The sequence below is a fragment of the Oryctolagus cuniculus genome, chromosome 14 (genome assembly GCF_964237555.1).
Source record: "Oryctolagus cuniculus chromosome 14, mOryCun1.1, whole genome shotgun sequence".
Taxonomy (NCBI): domain Eukaryota; kingdom Metazoa; phylum Chordata; class Mammalia; order Lagomorpha; family Leporidae; genus Oryctolagus; species Oryctolagus cuniculus.
The window spans coordinates 93,347,339-93,365,286 of record NC_091445.1 but is presented as its reverse complement, the minus strand read 5'-3'; the positions used below and the strand labels follow the sequence as shown (position 1 = coordinate 93,365,286).

Here is a 17,948-nt window from a genome sequence, read left to right as displayed (position 1 = left end):
TCAGAAACTCAGCAAGTCAGGAGCGAGGGAGGCACCAGCTAAGAGGCGCAGGCATCGCACCACGCAGGGTCCGGACGGCGGGGCTGCCCGCTGCGCCCCGAGCCCCGGGCGAGCCGCCAGGCAGGCCAGGGAGGGCAGGCACTCGACGCCAGGCGGAACACGCCATGGCACAGGCAGGGTCCAGCCGGCTACTGCAGCTGGGGACCGAAGCAGCGAAGCTGCGGGCCCACGGTCCACGCAGCATGTCCGGTCTCCGGTGCAGGGCAGTGCGGAGGTGAGCGCGCGCCCGCAGCCGTCCGGACGCAGGGGCCTGACCCTGCCCAGCCGCGCTGGGGCCTGGGAGCCACTGCCCCACCCAGGGCGAGCTGAAGGGCTCGGCCCCGAGGTCTGCGGACACGCGGCACCGGGAGGACGAGGGGCGCGAGGGGCAGCGAGCGGGAGCCGGGCATGGCCGCGCGGGGACACACAGCGCGAAGGGAAGGCCAGGGCTCGGGGGCAGAGCGCAGGTCAGGACGCGGGCCACGTGCTGAAGCCTCGGGAAGGCGCGGTGAGGAACCAGAAACGCCCGGGGGCCGAAGCGGAGCTGACCGGAAGCGGTGCAGCCCCGCTGAGCCCGCACATCCGGGGCCTTCACGCCGCGCATGCGTGAGCGGCCGGGCCCACTCCCACAGGGTCTCCATCGAGGGCGCGCGTCCACACCGCCGGCTGCGGGGCTCGGGGGAGCAGGGGCCTGTGTTGAGGGGGTGTCCTGCAGGGCGCCATCAGCCCAGTGCCCTCTACTGTGTGGCCGGAGGCTGTTCCGGGCCTGCTGTGGGGAAAGCCGCCGGCAGCTTCCTGGAGAGTTTGTTTTGGGTGAGTTTTCTGTTTTCTTTACATACTTTTTTTTTTTTTAACTTTTATTTAATGAATATAAATTTCCAAAGTACAGCTTATGGATTACAATGGCTTCCGCCCCATACCGTCCCTCCCACCCACTACCCTCCCCTTTCCCACTCCCTCTCCCCTTTCATTCACATCAAGATTCATTTTCGATTATCTTAATATACAGAAGATCAGCTTAGTATACCTTAAGTAAGTATTTCAACAGTTTGCTCCCACACAGAAACATAAAGTGAAAAATAATAGATGATTTTTTTTAAATGATGATGAAATCAGATCAGACCTATTGTCATGTTTAATCCCAGTGAGAGTCAAGTTGGGAGTTGATAATTTCTTTTTTTTTTTTTTTTACAGAAGATCAGTTTAGTATGCATTAAGTAAAGATTTCAACAGTTTGCACCCCCATAGAAACACAAAGTGATATATATTGTTTGAGTACTCGTTATAGCATTAAATCTCAATGCACATTTGATCTATTGAATTCTTCACTTCAGTCACTATCACAGTTTCCTGTTGTACTAGTTTTTTCGTTTCATTTTGATTCCTCCTTAATATTTCATTTTCACGAGAGAGATTTTCTATCTTGTCCATTAAGGATTTCTGTAGTTCAAGAATTTGTTTTTGAGAACTTCTTAATGTTCTTATCAATTTTTTGAGATCTGCTTCTTGCATTTCTTCTATGTCATCATCTTCATAATCTTGAATTGGGGTGTCTTTTTCATTTGAGGGCGCAAGATGGCGGAATAGGAAGGGAGCACACTGATAGTCCGGGGAGAGATAGTTTAATAAAAGTGGAGATACTGCAGGTTCAAGGAAGAGTAGGGGAGGAAACAGCAGAAGAAACTCTTCCGGAACGCGTGATTCACAGCGGACCTGCGTGGAGAGCGTGGGAGCCCACAGTTCGGGACACCAGCAGCAGACTCAACACACCAGCGCTGGAATGCGAGGTGAGCCGAACCTCAATAGCCCGAGACACCGGCAGGCAAGCGGAGAGAGGAGACTAGAGGGAACGACCCCCAGGGGGGAAAAGTTCACCAGGCTAACTGGAAGAGAGAGAGAGAGAAAAAAAAAGGTGACTGGAACGGACACGGGTTTCTCTCTCTCTGCTCACCTCTCAACGGCGAGCAAGACAAAGAGCAGGCGCCATCTTGGACATACGTCATAAGCAGAGCGACCTCAGGTCTGCACCGGCCCTGAGACCAGCAGAAAAACCTGACTCTGGGCGGGGCGAATTAACAGGAGATTAGGACCTAGTAAATTTGTGGTGCTACTGAACTGAGACTGTGAAAAAAGAGACAGTGGGGGAGAGAACTCACGGAATTCACGTGAGCACTCTCCAGAGACGCTACAATTCCGTAACTTTGGCAACTCAGTGGGAGACTGAAGGAGAATTTGAGCCCACTCTGAGGGCCGAACAGATCCCCTGTGTGGTCCTTGGGAAAGAGCTTCCGCTCTCTGGCTCCTGTGGGTATATCAGTTGCCTGCTAACTACCTCCAACTTCGTTCAGCTGTGCAGAATTACTTCCCTTTTGAATCAAAAAAAAAAAAGAAAGAGAGAGAGAGAGGTTTACCACGCCTAACCTGGGAGTGTCACCTTTGGCACACCAAACAGAGCTCTCAGGCCACACCCATCTCAAGCCCTAAGGCTCCATCAAAAACAGACAGTCCACTTAATCTAGAGTCATAGTATAACAAGAAAAAGCACCACAGTGAAGAAACCAAATATCTCCAATATGCCAAATAACAAACGCAAAAACCGAGGTAATGAAAACTTCTTTACATACTTTTTTTGAAAGGCTATTTGCTTTCTCTAATATCTTTAGCTGACGAAGTTGAGTGTATCTATGACAGGATGTTTGGAAATACACCTCGCGGGGTGGCTGCATGACGCTAAGTAGCGCGCTCACACTGCGGCCCGCTTCTCTGGCGAGGACACTGGAAGTCCGCTCTCAGGGTGTGGTCAGCTGCAGTCTCGGTGCCCTGCAGTGGACCCAACAGGAACATTCGGTAAGCGCGCAGGTCCGGGGGCTGGGTGGTCGTGGGAGGGCAGGGACACGGAGCGCCGTGAGACGCGGTCCCCGCGGTTGCGTTAGTGTCTGAGCGGGAAGAAGCGGTGCGACGACCCTGGAGAGGAGCTGGCCCGGTGACCCAGGCGCCTTTCTCGGAGGCAGAGCCGCGACGTGACCAGTGTGGTCACGGGGTGGTGTGGCCGCGGGGTCGCCCGGGTGGGCGCTCCCCGGGGAGGACGGGTGGTGACGGCGCCCTCCTGTGATCCGCACACTCGCAGAGTGGCTGCAGAATTAGCCTGTTCCTTTCCAGGAGCCCTTCAGGGGGCCTCGCTGTGTTGTCTCCATTTCTTAAAAACTCTCATTAGTTCGTAGTTTCTGTACTTTGAATAATTTCGAATTTTTATGAGCTTTTAATTAGCCTATTACATTAAATTGGTTTTGCAAATACTTTCTGATTTTCTCTTTGTGAGTTTGACATGCCCAGTGCCTATTTATTTTTCCAAGAGAAGTTCATAGAATGAAAAGCCAGATGATTCATAGGATTGATTTGCCTTTCTGGAAGAATTTTGGATAACAGGAAAAAACCATGTTTCTTCAAAAATAAATATTTTTTTGGTATATGAAAATGAAATGACAGGGGCCATTTTAATTAAAACTGTCTACTCCTAAGTCAGAAGCAATGGTTTTGGTGTCTTCCATAACTCGCACTTGTGCCTGGGTGAGAGACTTCAATTTTCTGTGTTCCCATTTTCTTAGCACAGCCTAATTTGAAACGGTTCCTCCGAGATTTGCACAGAGTGACAGGGGACTGGATCGGAGTAATGGCACACAAAAGGCCCTAAGGAAATTGGAGGAAAAGACACACAGCCACGTAAAACTTACATAAATTGAGAAGATTCTCCAAAACTCTTTCACGGATGAGATGTGTAGTTTTTCGCCTCATGACAATAATTCCCTGAGAAAAGCCTGCTGGCTTTGTGTTGTTTGTTTACAGGGCAGACTGGGGTCATCTTAGTGGGACCGGGATGCCTCTTGGTATGTACAAAGATAAAAGGTTGGGTTCAGAGCATATGGGCCAATTTCTGTTTCGTTAAGATTTATTTGTTGGGTCAGACAGCCTGGAAGAAAGCTAATAAAATGTATTCTACTGGCTAGTTAGGACTCTACAGAGAAACAGAACCAAGAGGATCCGTCCCTCTCTCATTCTAGCTATCTGTCTCTGTATTATTTCTCTTTCTCTTTGTCTCTTTCTAGATATATATTTCATATTATGGGATCTTCTATATTAAGATTTACTTTAATGCATTAGTAGATTGGTTCATATGATCATGTGATCATGGGAATTGGCAAGTATGAAATTTAAGGGCATAGTCCAGCCACAGTGACACTTTAAGCTGACCGTCTTACTAGTTAAATAATGACATATTTAAAAAGTTTTTTTTCTGAGTAGATTTAGTTTCTGTCATGATATCAGTATCATTTAGAATGGAGATTTCAGGATGTGTTGCAGTTTATAGGATAATGTGGATTCATTCATTCTCTTGCAGAGGTGGTTGTTTTCAGGGTGTTGATACCTGTTGGGGTCACTCCAAAGATGAGGGGAAGCCTGAGTAAAGGGTTCGAGAAGTACAGTATAGAAGTTCTAGATTCTGTCCCCCCTCTCTCCTGAGATTGGTGCCACAGCTGTTGCAGGGAGTGTGTCATTCACAGAAGTGAATTGTTGGGGAGGGAAGTGCCTGATGTCCTCCTAAACCCAGAAGGGGGCAGTGTGGGTGGGAAGCTGTTGCGATAAGCATAGTGCTGTCCAGGCACATGGCCTGTTGACTACATGAGATGCTGTTCCCCAAAAGTCCCCAAGTCACCCTTCTGAGGTGAGGAGCTCACCACCTTATACACCCAGTGCCATGCAGGCATCCTTGCTCCAGTGTCTCTCCAGGAATGATACTCCTGCGTGGACACCACCTCACGAGAGTTTGAGCTTCTCATGGACATTTCTGAGCCTTAGTTTCTGTGAAGATAGAATGGGAGACACAGTAGACGTGGCCTTTCATGGTTGCTCTTATGTTCTCAAGTGGATGTCAGCTATGATTGCAGCTGGCCTTGCGGCACCTTCACATGTGTGATGGTGCATTTTATTGGTCACCTTGACTGGGATGGGGTGCCCAGATAGCTGACAAGCACTCCCTGTGGGAGTGCCTGTGGAGTAGGTTAGCAGTTGAATCAGTAGGCTGATGGGGCACACAGTCGTTCTGACCAAGATTGGGGCAGGGATGGGGATGGAGGCATAATCCAATCTGTCAAAGGCTTGCGTCCAACAAAACTTCTGAGGAAGAAGGAATTCGTTCTCTCCTTGGTCTTGGGCTCCATCTCCTCCTGCCCTTAGATTTCTGAGTTCCTGCTGCTTCCAACTCTGGGATGAGTTGGAATGAGCAGCCCGCCCCTCTTTCCACCACAGGTTTCAGTCTCAGACTGAATCGCACCAGCTGCTTTCCTGGGTTCCAGCTTTCAGACAGCAGACTATGGAGTGACTCAACCTCCAGAATTCTGTGAGTCAATTCCTGTGATAAATCCCTTCATAACATGTGCACAAACATGTACACACACAGACATACACGCACACGTGTGCATACATATACATATATGCACACGCATGCATGCACATACATACATGCTAAATGTTTATGTCACGATCCTGTTCTGGAGAACTCTAATACAACTGCTCACCTGACTTTCCCCAAAGAAGTGTGAAAAGGGTTAAGAGGAAGTGCAGTTCCCGTTAACTGGAAACCATTTGACAGTGGCTTGTAAGATGGATAGAGATTTGTGGAATGAATACTTCTAGACTGGAGAAGATAAACAGACTTGAAAATGAAAAGGTACATCAACATCCTTGTTTTTCCGATGATTCCATTCTACCCTACTCTCATCTTCAGTAGGTTGGGTTTTTGTAATTTGGCAGAAAGGAAATGTGTCACATTTAGAAAACTAGTGCTTTTTTTTTTTCCTAAGGCTTTCACAATCCAAGTAGACATGATTATAAGTCATTCATTTCAGCATTCAAAACAACATGAGGCACCTTCGGTGTGCAAACAGTGAGCATAAACAACTGTATAAGCAGGTGTAAGACAGAAATGGCCTTGCCTTCCGGGAGCTGTCAGCCTTGTGGAGGGCTCCTGTAATCATTCACACACATAGGTAATCAGAGACCGCAGCACTACTCCTGAGGGAGGGGCTGTGGCGCTACCAGAGGATAGCATGCTGGGTCTGGTGTCGTCTGGATGAGTCAGGGGAGGCCGTGCAGAAGGTACGAACTTTAAGCTCAGATTTGAAAAGTTTATGGGAGAGAGTCCAGCCAAGGGTGGGTTGTTAGGATCCAGGCAGAAGCAGGGAGGATCTGGGGATGCAGATGCTGTGGCTGGACAGGGTGGGGTGGGGGAGTAGGCAGAGGTGGGACTGGAGACTGGGAGGGGCCCTGGGGAAGGACACACTCTAGGATCTCAGCCCGTGTGCCATGGCAAGCCCTTGGTGGGGTGGTCAGTGGGTGAGAAATGGCCAGACCTATTTTCAGAAGCGATGTCAGTTTCTATGCAAGAAGAGAAGGGAAACCCCTAGGACAGAAGAGGAGAATCCAGAATGGGGGTCGTTTCTGTTGTGCTCAGCACGTGGTACTGAATGCACCTGAAAGGTCCTTCTTACCTTCACAGCTCCTGGGTCAGCCCAGGGAGGTAGCGACGCAGGGTACCTGAACAGGCCCAGAACTGGGACACAAAGACCACACTGGCTTTCTTCCTGACCAGTAATGGCCTTGGCAGACACCTCTGAAGTGGTTTGAGTCACTGTTTTCTCATTTTTAAGTACTGAATTGATAATACCCTAAATTTTTGTGGCGGGAAGAAAACAATGAATGTGAAGCTGAATCTGGCCCCATTGTGGAAGGTTGATCAGTGGTCATGGGCTGGGGCATGGGAAGAGAACCGAGCCACACACTAATTGTGGATTTGAGTGCTTGACAGCATCTAATTTATGGAATTTGATGTCAGTCTAAATTAGATCACATAAGAATTCTTTCCAAGGGAACTTTTAGCCCGATTTATGCATTATTATTCAATGAAATTACATGTTCACTAAATCTAGCAGAATATACAATATAGCCATGGGCATAGTGTTTATAAGAATTTTTATTGATTCATGTAAGTGCGTTTAAGCACTGATTTAATGGACTTTTAAAATAACACCAGTAAGGGGTTAGCATAGTGCACAGTGGGTTAAGCTGCTGCTGTGACACCAGTGTCCCATATCAGAGTGCTGTTTGGAGTCCCTGTCCCACTCCCTTCTAATGTACTTAGGAAAGCAGCTGATGGTGGCCCAAATACTTGGGCCACTGCCATTCACACGGGGGACTATGATGGAGCTCTGGGCTCCTGGCTTCCACATGTCCCAGCCCTGGCTATAGTTGTCATTTGCGGAGTGAGCCAGAAGATAGAAGATTTTTCTCACTCTCCTTTGCACTCTCTCTTTCAAATAAATAAATCTGCTAAAAATGAAATAAAATATCACCACAAATTGTACTAGCATAAAATATGCTGCCTAATTATCCCTGTACCTTTCTCTGAAGGAGGTTAGTAATCCCCATGTGTAACTGCGGAAATCAGGGTTCAGAAAAATTCACACTATGCCTAAGGTCACACCACAGTAAATGGAGCATCTGAGATTGAACTTGGTTTTATATATGAGAGTATTATGATACACCATTCTGATGAAAGTCCCCATAATGAAGACGGAATCCGTATCCGTGAGTGAGATGAACATAGTGCGGTTGACCTCCCTGTGACCCTGTGTGGCCATCACTCGTCGCCTAAACACCATGTGCTATTTGCTGTGACAGCCTTTTCTCTTTTTTCTTGCAGTTAGGACTTTCAGTTTTGCAAGTGCTACCCATTTTTGTACATTTGTGCTCCATTTGCTTGCTTTAAGCGCATGCGAGAGAACTCCAAATGCGCGTTTAAGCTATGTGAAGCGGGCATTCTTCTAATCAGGAGCCGCTCTGTTGCGGAACATTTGGAAGTGGGTGTTTGAGTTCACATAGTCTTGTTTACTTAAGTAAGCATTGCTCTCAAGGGTAGAGTTACATTACATTATTCAGAGGTAGAGACCTGAATCTTTGCTTAATTAAAAGATCTCAAATCATTAGTTGCAGCAGGACTCATTTGAACACAGTCAGACATTCACAAAGGGAAATGAATTTGTAAAGCAAATGGGAGCAGTGCTGCTTGGGGACTGCCTGCCTGCCTGCTACTTCCTCAGCCAAGCACAGCACCCCAATTTTGTAATCTCAGACCCTCAGCAACAGCAACAACAAATCCAGTTGAGGTTAGAAATGTCCCATCAGCAGTGGGGCCAAGTCAGTCGGAGGTAGCACTCCTGAGGATACTTCCGAAGGTAGAGGAAAGGTGGAATAAAAAGGCAATTTTCTTTCAGCGCAAAACATTTTTGAATTCCATACATAGGTTTTTCATAAAACCCATTTTCCTTGACTTCTTTGAAGACCCCTAATATATGTAGAATGAGAAGTTTTTTGCACCAAAACAAATTTATGTTTTAATTTCATTTTCAGTGAACACTTTGAAATACCATTGCATATCCTTCCATTAGAGACTGGACTAATTAATTATTGAAATGACTCGTCTTGCACTGCACATGCCTTCCTGTGTGGTGCTGAGTCTCTCCAAGAATAAAACATGTTTCAAAGGCAAAAAAAAATAAAAAAAAAATAAAAACCACCAGTGGGTCACCACTGGCATTTTATAAACATCATCTTTTCAGATTCCTGCTCATCAGAATCCACACAGCAAACTTCCTGTAGGAATCAGATGTTCTCTAAGCAAGTGATTGTTTTCAAGCCAGTGCTGAATTCAGTCTTTGAGTGGGTGGAGAGTTGTATTTCATATACCTCCTGCTTCTACTTCAGTCAAGCACGAATGACCCTTTATTGTCCCTGAAAATAAGCACTTCCCTAGTAATCTGGCATGACTGGTAAACAGCATTACAGGCAGTAGGGATTTGCGACAAATGGCACATCCTTTGAAGTGCCTCCTGTAGGAGGGTGCATTTAGCCCAATGGTTAGGACACAGCTGGGGCCTGTGTTTGATTTCCTGCTCTGTCTCCCTGCTAGTATGCACCCTGGGAGGCAATAGTGGGGGACCTGGATTTGTTCCCAGCACCATCTTCAGCCCCAGCCCAGCATCAACCACTGCAGGCATTTGGGGGAGTGAACCAGTGGGTGGAAGCGCCCTCTCTCCCTCTCTCCCTCTCTCCCTCTCTCCCTCTCTCCCTCTCTCCCCCTCCCCCCCTCCCCCTTCCCCTTTATCTAGCCCCCACTCTCTCCCTCCCCTTCTCTCTCCCTCCCCTTCTCTCTCTCTCCCTGCCTCCCTCTCAAATGAACAGATAAATTAAACAGAAAGCCAAGTGCAGTCTCCCTATTTTGTGCATTTTATGGAAATCTTTATGAGCCAATTAAATATTTTCTTGACTTATGTACTGATTATTAGGTATCCAATAGCATTTATATTTTTGCTTGTGTGATGTGACGATAAGCATCAATTACATGTGTTTTCTATTGATGTGAGGAGCATAAGATACTTGATTGAATCTTAACTGGGGTTGGGAATACCCCCAAAAGGGATTTTATTGACTACTGATTTTCTCTGTCATCTGCACTTCTCAGGAGCTTATGGGAAGACATTCGCAGTTACCCAATCTACTGAACCATCTGTCCTGGATCTCTTCCACCGCTCCACTACTAAATCAAAATCCCAAGAAGCCTTCTTCCAAGTTTTTCTTTATGAACAGCAGAGAGCACTTGTCAGTGACTGACAGCTCAGACGCAGTTACTAAAGTCATTCTCGCAGGTGCACTGTTTCTCTTCAGCCCTCAGGCTCTGTTTCTCTCTCACTTCAGGCTATGCTCTTGCCTGACAAGAATGTGATGAGGCCAGGGCATCCATCAGGAATATGACAGTCTATAGAATGCATCTTTTACTTTACTTTACTTAAGGTCATTGTTGTTAAGAAAAGACTGTTTCACAAAGATTATAGTCTATGTTTTTAAAAGATCTTCTCACATGCTTTACTTTTAACAGAATTTAAAGCCAGAACAGCCTTTAAAACCTGCCTTTTTAAGGGAACGGTGTGTCAGAGTTTCCATTCAAGAACTGTGCAGTATTAGACGTCTCTCTGGGGTTGACATTGTTTCACTTCCACACTGGCCAGGCCTGTTGCATGCCCAGTTTGCATCAATGAAAAGCAGGTGGATGCAGGAAGAAGATGCAGTTATCCCCAGACACCAGCCCCATCTGCAGGGAACAGTTCCTGTGATGGCCAATGTAAGCCTCATTCTTCTCAAAAAACCATTTCATTCTGAAAAGATTATGTGCTGCAGATGAATTGCAATGAAGCAGATATTTGTAAAAACAACACCATGTATTGATGCTGGAGGATATGGTGTATTCCATACTCCAAAGTTTTAGTGACAACTTATTTGCAGAAGAAAACTTTATGAGTTTTATTGATACACTGAAAGTCCTAAATAGTACTTGCATAAAATGACTAGTTAAGATTTTTAAAATGTATGTCATTATCATCTAACACTATGTCTTAATCGAATTGCTTATGTTGTTTTGTAAGAATAATCCAACTAAATCAAATAAATTTGGTAAAAATTCTAGAAACTCTACTTTTAAATTATGAAATGAAGTTTTAAAAGGTAGCATATTCCCACTGAAAGAAAATAGGGATTTTCTGGCCATTTTTAGGGGGTCAAAGAAACTATAGTGACTTATTTTACCAGTTATCTAAAGAACATTTAAAAAGGTGGTCTCTCTATAGCCATGACACCTGGGAGCATTGAATGAGGCTGTGCAGCGCACAATGTTTTGCCTAAGTTCCTCTTATGAGCCAGCGCTAGAGTTCTCCCTTCAGGTTGCAACTTTGCAGCTTTGGGATTCCTTATGTGCCCTTTATGATGCGCCATCCTTTTGCTGGCTGACCCAAGACTTCTTGGTCCCCATCCTCCTCCTCTCTGCCTCTCTGCCTGGGGTGCATTCCTGTCAGGCTGACTGCTGTCTTGTCTGCCCTTCCTTGTATCTCTGCCCTACCAGCACCAACTCGGCACTCTACTCCTCCTCTTCTATCACCTTTCTCTGCTGTGTCTCCTTCCCTCTCACTGTTTCACTCTGTTAACCTTAAATTCACGCTCTCCAGCTGGGGATCTGTCATTAGCTGGGAACACCCAGTCATCAAGTCAACAAGTCAGCCCATCACAAGACAGTCCACTGAGGTCTCAGTTGCCCTCCAGCTTCCCCATGAGGCCAGGGTGTTGAAGAAGCAAGGTGATGGCTGGACAGTTCTTGATCTCACAGTGGTTCAGGTTAGGATTCGTTGACTGTTTGATGGTGAGCAAGCAACACACATGCAGCAGGAACTGTACTTTGGACTGGGAATTTTCATCTTTTCCTGGGACAGTGATATGCCCCGTGATCCTCTCTCACGGTGGTGGGCGATGACGGTGAGTGTGACTCCCAGGTCAGGGGGAAAAACATGCTCTGCAGCATGCTGTGGAGTTGGCATTTTTCTGGTACTGCCTTTGTGTCTGCGTTCCATCACGCCTAACATCCATTGGCATGTGTATACGAGACCCTCAGCACTTTATAAAACAGGCTTTGTGTAAGGTAGTTTTGCCCAACTGTAGAGTAAATATTTTGAGCACAATTAAGGTAGCTGCAGCTAAGCTATGGTGCTTGGTAGATTAGGTGTGTGAAACATAATTTTGACTTATGGTATTTTCAAAATATGATAGGTTTATAGGACAGCACTTATCTACTTGTTTCCTGGAGTTATTTTTACAAATTACCATAAGTCGTGTGGCTTAAAACAACAGAAATTTATCCTGTCACAGTTTTAGAGGCCAAATCTCTGTCAGTAGGGCTGTTCTCCCTCCCGAGATTCCAGAAAAGACACTCCCTTATCTCTTGGAGGTTCTGTGGGGTCCTGGCATTCCTGGACTTGTGACTCCATTTGCCACAATATCTGCCCCTCCTTCCCTTGGCCTCCTCCTCTGTGTTCCTATTTCCTTCAAATTTAGGGTTCACTTGGTTAATTCTGGACCATCTCATCTTAAATTATTGAACTCAATTACATCATCAGAACCCTTTTTCCAGATGAGGTCATGTGCAACATTCTGGGTGTCAGGACCTGGATACATCATTTTGGGAGCCACTGACCAAATGTCCACACTGGCATGTGTTGATGTTCCATGACAACATGTGTTTATGGTCAAAGTCCTGCCTGCTTTTGCAGTTGGTGCTGTTTGGATAGTGCAGAGGCTCACCATTTGCCCCATGGTGACCACTGTGGAGGGTTGTAGCCAACACTGGGCAGCAGTTCACCTTCAGCGGACCCTGCCTCTCTGCAGGGCCTGGCTGCTCTCCTCTGTACTGAGAACTCTGACAGCACTTCTGCTTTCCCTTCATGGCCAGGGCCCTCTGCTTCCTTCTCTCCCCCATGCCCATTCTCCTTTGATGGGCCCGTATACTTCCTCCCTGTGTACCTTGCTACTTTCAGTTACCAGAAGCTTTAGGTCTCTGGGTCAGGCTTCCTCCGTAAAAGCAATGCCAGTAATACTGAGTGCGGGGCTTAGTTAGGATGTGCTGTTCTCAGTACTTTCTGCACTCTGACTCATCTGCACTTTTCAACACCCTGAGATAGCATTATCACAGCATCCTTATGTCTCAGATAAGACACTGGAAGAGGCCTGTTCAACACCCACATCAGCACTGTGCCCTGCTCTCCTGCCCTTACCTGGCTCCTGAATCCCCTTACCCTATCCTGCTCGACATTTCTTTTTCCCCAGGAGCAGAGAATCTTATCTGATTTGTTCACCGATGAATCAAACATCTAGAACCCAGTAGACACTAAACATGTGTAAGTGCTAATGTGTGAACTATAAGCAAACTAAATGGCTTTATTTCAGGGAGACATCTGAAAGTAGACCTTCATCCCAGAGAATGGGTGACGATTGTGGACACTGAGGTGTGCTTGGGGACGAGGAACGAGAAAGGGCAATAAGTGAGATGAGAGGGGCCATGTAGGTGTACTGCAGGGCCCACCAAACCTCATGGGAACACTCACCAGTCCATTGTAGGTAGAAGTATGAAATAAGTTATAAATGATTGCTTTCCCTCAATATTTTATTTCTAAGCTCTTAAGGACTATTTGCATTTTGACTATATGCTATTTCAAGAGAGGAGATATATCAACTTCTGAGAAAGGTGTTGGTGAAAGTACCCCTAAGAAATGCTGAGAATTGTTTTTCTGACTCATGGGCTAGATGCTTATGAATGTGAAATCCACTACAGAGCATGATCTCATTTTTTTATCTGACAGAATGAGAGTAGCTGTTTTGAGTAAAAAGGTATGCAAGGGGCTGGCACTGTGGCATAGTGGGTAAAGCTGCCACTTACAGTGCCAGCATTCCATCGGGGTGCCGGTTTGAGTACTCGGTGTTCCACTATCCATCCAGCTCTCTGCTGTGGCCAAGGAAAGCAGCAGAAGATGGCCCAAGTCCTTGGGCCCCTGCACCCATGTGGGAGACCCGGAAGAAGCTTCTGGCTCCTGGCTTCGGATCGGCTCAGCTCCAGCTGTTAGGGCCATCTGGGAAATGAATGGCAGATGGGAGACCTCTCTCTTTCTCTGTCTCCATCTCTCTCTAACTCTGACTTTCAAATAAATAAATCTTTTTTTTTAAAGGTATGATAAAAGCGCAGCTATTGGCCTAGATCTCTGAGTGATGTTGCAAACGATAAAAATATTGTAACGTAGCAAAATGATAAAAATGCATTTTTATGTAGGAAAATGTTCTCCTTTATTTAGAAACACTAATACTGAAATGCAGGGAGACCCCCAAATTCAGTTAGAATGCCTTTGAAGTTTCTATTTCCTTTGTTTCCCTGGGGCCCATGTAGCAGAGCAATTTTGACTGGAAAGACTTACGCAAAAATGACTCTCTTACTCAGCATTTTGAGTCAGTTGTGTTAAAACTGCTTTCACAGTTGCTCAGATGGTAGCAACTGTGATAGTTCATTCCAGCATGTGGTGGCATGCATCTGAAATATCCCCTGACAAAGGGAGAGAAGCACAAGGAATTCCTGCCCGCTGCACCATGTGACCGTGGGAGTTATGGAGTTGGGCTGGGGGGAGAACAGATGCATTTTACTAGCTGGGTTTCTGAGTATTCAAGAAATTCTCTTTGACCTTGGTTTGTGTCTGGTTTTACTGGAATTCCATGTTTTGGAGCACATGAGGTCTCTAATGAATGAGTCTATATTTTTCCAGCAGAAATGTCCTCACCCTTTCCTAATCCACCACCTCTCACACATGTTTACCATGAGCCAGGCATGGCTATGTGCAGAGAAACAATGAAACAACACCGAAACACCACCATTCAACATAAGTGAGGGCCTTAGCAGTTTGATTATCAGAATTGTTCCAAATAAAACATACACGCAGGGTTCTTATTTAAGTAGTGTTGATTGGCTCCCCTTTGTAAAACTTAGCAGTGGAGATTGAGTGTGTGAACTGATGTCGTTACTTGTACATGTGAGTCCACCACCTCCCAACAGATGCTCCGTGTTGCTCTAATTGCTTGTATTCTACAGAAAAACATTCATCAGATGGAAACATACATGTTTTCTTCTATGTCGGCCATTTCAGAAATTGTGTTGACTGTTAATTGAAGTGCTAGTATCAATCTTTTCAACAAAAGACTCTGCTCATTAATGATGGGCACATTTCAAAAACCAAGTTAGAGGCTGCTTAGTAATGACAAGTAACGACACATAAAGACCAAGTGGAAATGAAAGCCGAGAGAATTCTGGTATCACGTGGAGATGTCCACCGCAGTGGGTTCATAGACAGGTGGTCAGGTCTTCTCTCCCTGCCCAGGACCCTCCTTCCTTCAAATCCCAGCTGAGGAGGAAGGGCAGTACAGCTGCCTGCCGGGCAGGTGACAGAGCTTTGCCCAGGACCCACCATCGGGGCAGAAGAGGCTGAGAATGTGTGAGAGCAGGACCTGGAGTGCAAACCTCTATCTTACGCTTGTCTGGGGCTGTGTTTCAAGCTCATAGGATAAACTGCTGCTGCCTACAAAGGGGTGGAAGGAGTTTTTGGTGCATGTTTCAGTCCCGGCAAGTGGCACAGGTGGAATGAAACACTGCTGACTGGAAAGATGAGGAGCCAGGGTTGAAACAAACAACCCAAACTCTGCCGCTCCAGATTTTCCCTCCTTAAACACAGAAACAGATTTGACCTAGAAAGTGCAGTGTTTTGTGTGTGCCAAGCCACAGCCAGGCATTTCCCAGCTGCAGCAGGCTGGGGCCCAGTTGCTGGAGGTGCACAGACATCTGCATTAGTTCTGCAGAGAGGTGAAGAGCATATTTCACTCATGTCTGTCACAGCCACGTCTAGCGTAATGAGGAGGAGAAATTGGGCCCCTTTTAATGAGATAAATAGCAAAAAAGACTTTAATGGGAGGACGTGGTAGCCAAGGACATGTGGTCTTCCCTAATTGCTGCTCTCTGGGACCACCTGCTGCTTGTGGAGGCGTATTGTACCTAATTTAACATGAAGCAGTCCGGATGCTGCTTCTGGAGTTGACCAGAGAAACCACTCTCAGCAGGACGACATTAGCTGCCAAGAACCCCTTCTTAATGAACCCAAGGCTTTCTTTTTATAATATGCTTCTCTGTTCCAGCTACCACTTTTCTCACGTTATATTCTTTGCCTTTTTTTAATGATTTTAAACTTTGTTTTCAACTCACCTTCTTTAAATATAAATAGGATGATCTGGTTAAATTTGCCTCTGAAGCTATATTTATTTGAATCTTACATTCATTTGTTTGCTCCACACACTCTTTCACAGTGTATTTATGGGCCCAGGACAGGGGTGAACATGGACAGAGGAGCTCACATGCAAGCAAGATCTCAGGCATGGAAGCAGAAACAAAACCAGTCGTCACAGTGCAGGGTGGTGGAAGCTGGGGTGAAGGTCGTGGCCAGTGTGTTGTGAGGGGAGAGAAGGGCAGCTCCCCTGCATGAGAGGGTAGGAGGCACTTCCCCAAGAGGCTGCAGGACTGGACCCCGGGTGACAGTTGGGGTTCACTGGGCAGAATTAGTTGGGGAGGAGTGTTTCAGGCCAAGGGAATGGAAATGACTTGTGCCAAGAGAGAAAGGCAGGAAAGGGTGTGCCTTGCTCGGAAGACTGGTGTAGCTGGGTAACACAGAACTGTCAAGGACAGGAGTGGTGAGCAGGGAGAGATCAGGAGAGACCCTCGTCATAACCAGAGACTGCACTACTTGTACAGAACAATGGGATTCCACTGAATGAAGTTACGTAGGTTTTGTTTTGGTAAAATCACCATGTGAAGGATGACACCAGTGTGAAGGATGAAGTTAGATGAGACTTGAGGCTAGATGAAGTGTGAGGGGACCGATGAAAACGATAGCATCACCATGCAGAAGACAACTTCGTCCTGAAGCAGGATGGGATGCTTAGGACAACACTGAGGACCGTGACTTGCAGTTAAGAGAACTGGCTGAGGACTTATGACAGTGGGCAAACTCTCCAGGACTCCTGGGTAGTGCTGGTGTCAGGAAACTTAGTGTCATGGTGATTCCTTAAAGGAGAGGGTTAAGACAAAGGCACCTTCTGTTTGATTAAAGACAGTTATGCTGAACTAGAAAGGTCCTTTGGACCTTAGCCACTTAAGGAAAGTTCCAGGCAGCAAATGACAGCCTGGGCCTACTGAGTGTTGTGTGTGGGATATTCCATGTGGTACAAGATAGCCACTTGAGATGGTCCATGAGCAGAGTTACTTCTGCAGAATTCTCAACTTGTGTTTCTGCTATGTCCAAGGTATGTTTTTATTTGGGTTAAAGGAAATAACACCTTCCAAAGTAAAGTGTTCCACATAACAGAGGGCTGCTAGTATACTCAGTGCCATTGTGGATGAGCCTCAGAGGAAGACCTGGGCAGAGAATGTTCTAGGGCAGAGAATGTTCTAAGGCTGGGAGGAAGCAGGGGTCTTCCAAGGCTGTGGATTGGCAGCAGGACCCCTGAGGAAACTGGGCTGTAAACACATGAGCATGGTACTTAGTGTTTTTGTTCTCATTGCTTTACTGTGAATAATTCATTTTCATAGCATCAGTATCTACTAAGCATATTTGTGTCTCTGTATTCTGTTTTCTTGGAACAACCCTATTTTGTTGCTATAAAACATGTAGCACTAGATGGGCACTACATGACTCATATCATGATAACCAGAAGGGGAGTTGAGAACAGGAGGTTGAGAGCTCAGAAAGCACTGATTTTGGAGTTGGACAGAAACACAGCATTATGGAGATGGAGAGAAGTTGGTGTCAATACAAATAAATTAACTTCGGTGCCAGCGTTGTGGCACAGCAGGTTAAAGCCCTGAGCTGATGCGCCGGCATCCCATATGGACACCAGTTCGAGACCCGGCTGCTCCACTTCCAATCCAGCTCTCTACTATGGCCTGGAAAAGCAGTAGAAGATGGCTCAAGTCTTGGGCCCCTGAACCCACATGGGAGACTGGGAAGAAGCTCCTGGCTTTGGATTAGCGCAGCTCCAGCCATTATGGCCAATTTTGGAGTGAATCTTTGGATGGAAAACCTTTCTTTCTCTACCTCTCCTCTCTCTGTGTAACTCTGACTTTCAAATAAATAAATAAATCTTTAAAAAAATTAACTTCCCATCTACACTTTTACTTTTTTGAATATGGAAATAGAGCTAAAATCAATAGAGTTTTAGTATACTATGCATAAGTATTGATAGCTTCCAAATATTTTATTGGATTTTCTCAGGAAATTTTAGTATTTTTTTCTGTTATGGAGAACATGTTCCCTGCAGAAAGGTGGGAAATTCAGAGAAATAGGAAGAAAAAAGAACCCAAATCATTCATAATCTTACAGCTCAATGCCAATTGTAGT

At 46.1% G+C, this 17,948-nt stretch overlaps 1 protein-coding gene across 1 annotated transcript in view; it reads left to right on the top strand.

Annotated features, from left to right (window-relative positions):
- The first annotated feature begins 447 nt into the window (after positions 1-447).
- LOC108175626 (uncharacterized) overlaps positions 448-17,948 on the top strand; it is a 127,538-nt gene continuing 110,037 nt past the window's right edge. Inside the window, exon 1 of the mRNA XM_070056505.1 lies at positions 448-852. Coding sequence (XP_069912606.1) covers positions 448-852 — 405 coding nt within the window. The remainder of the gene's footprint in view (positions 853-17,948) is intronic.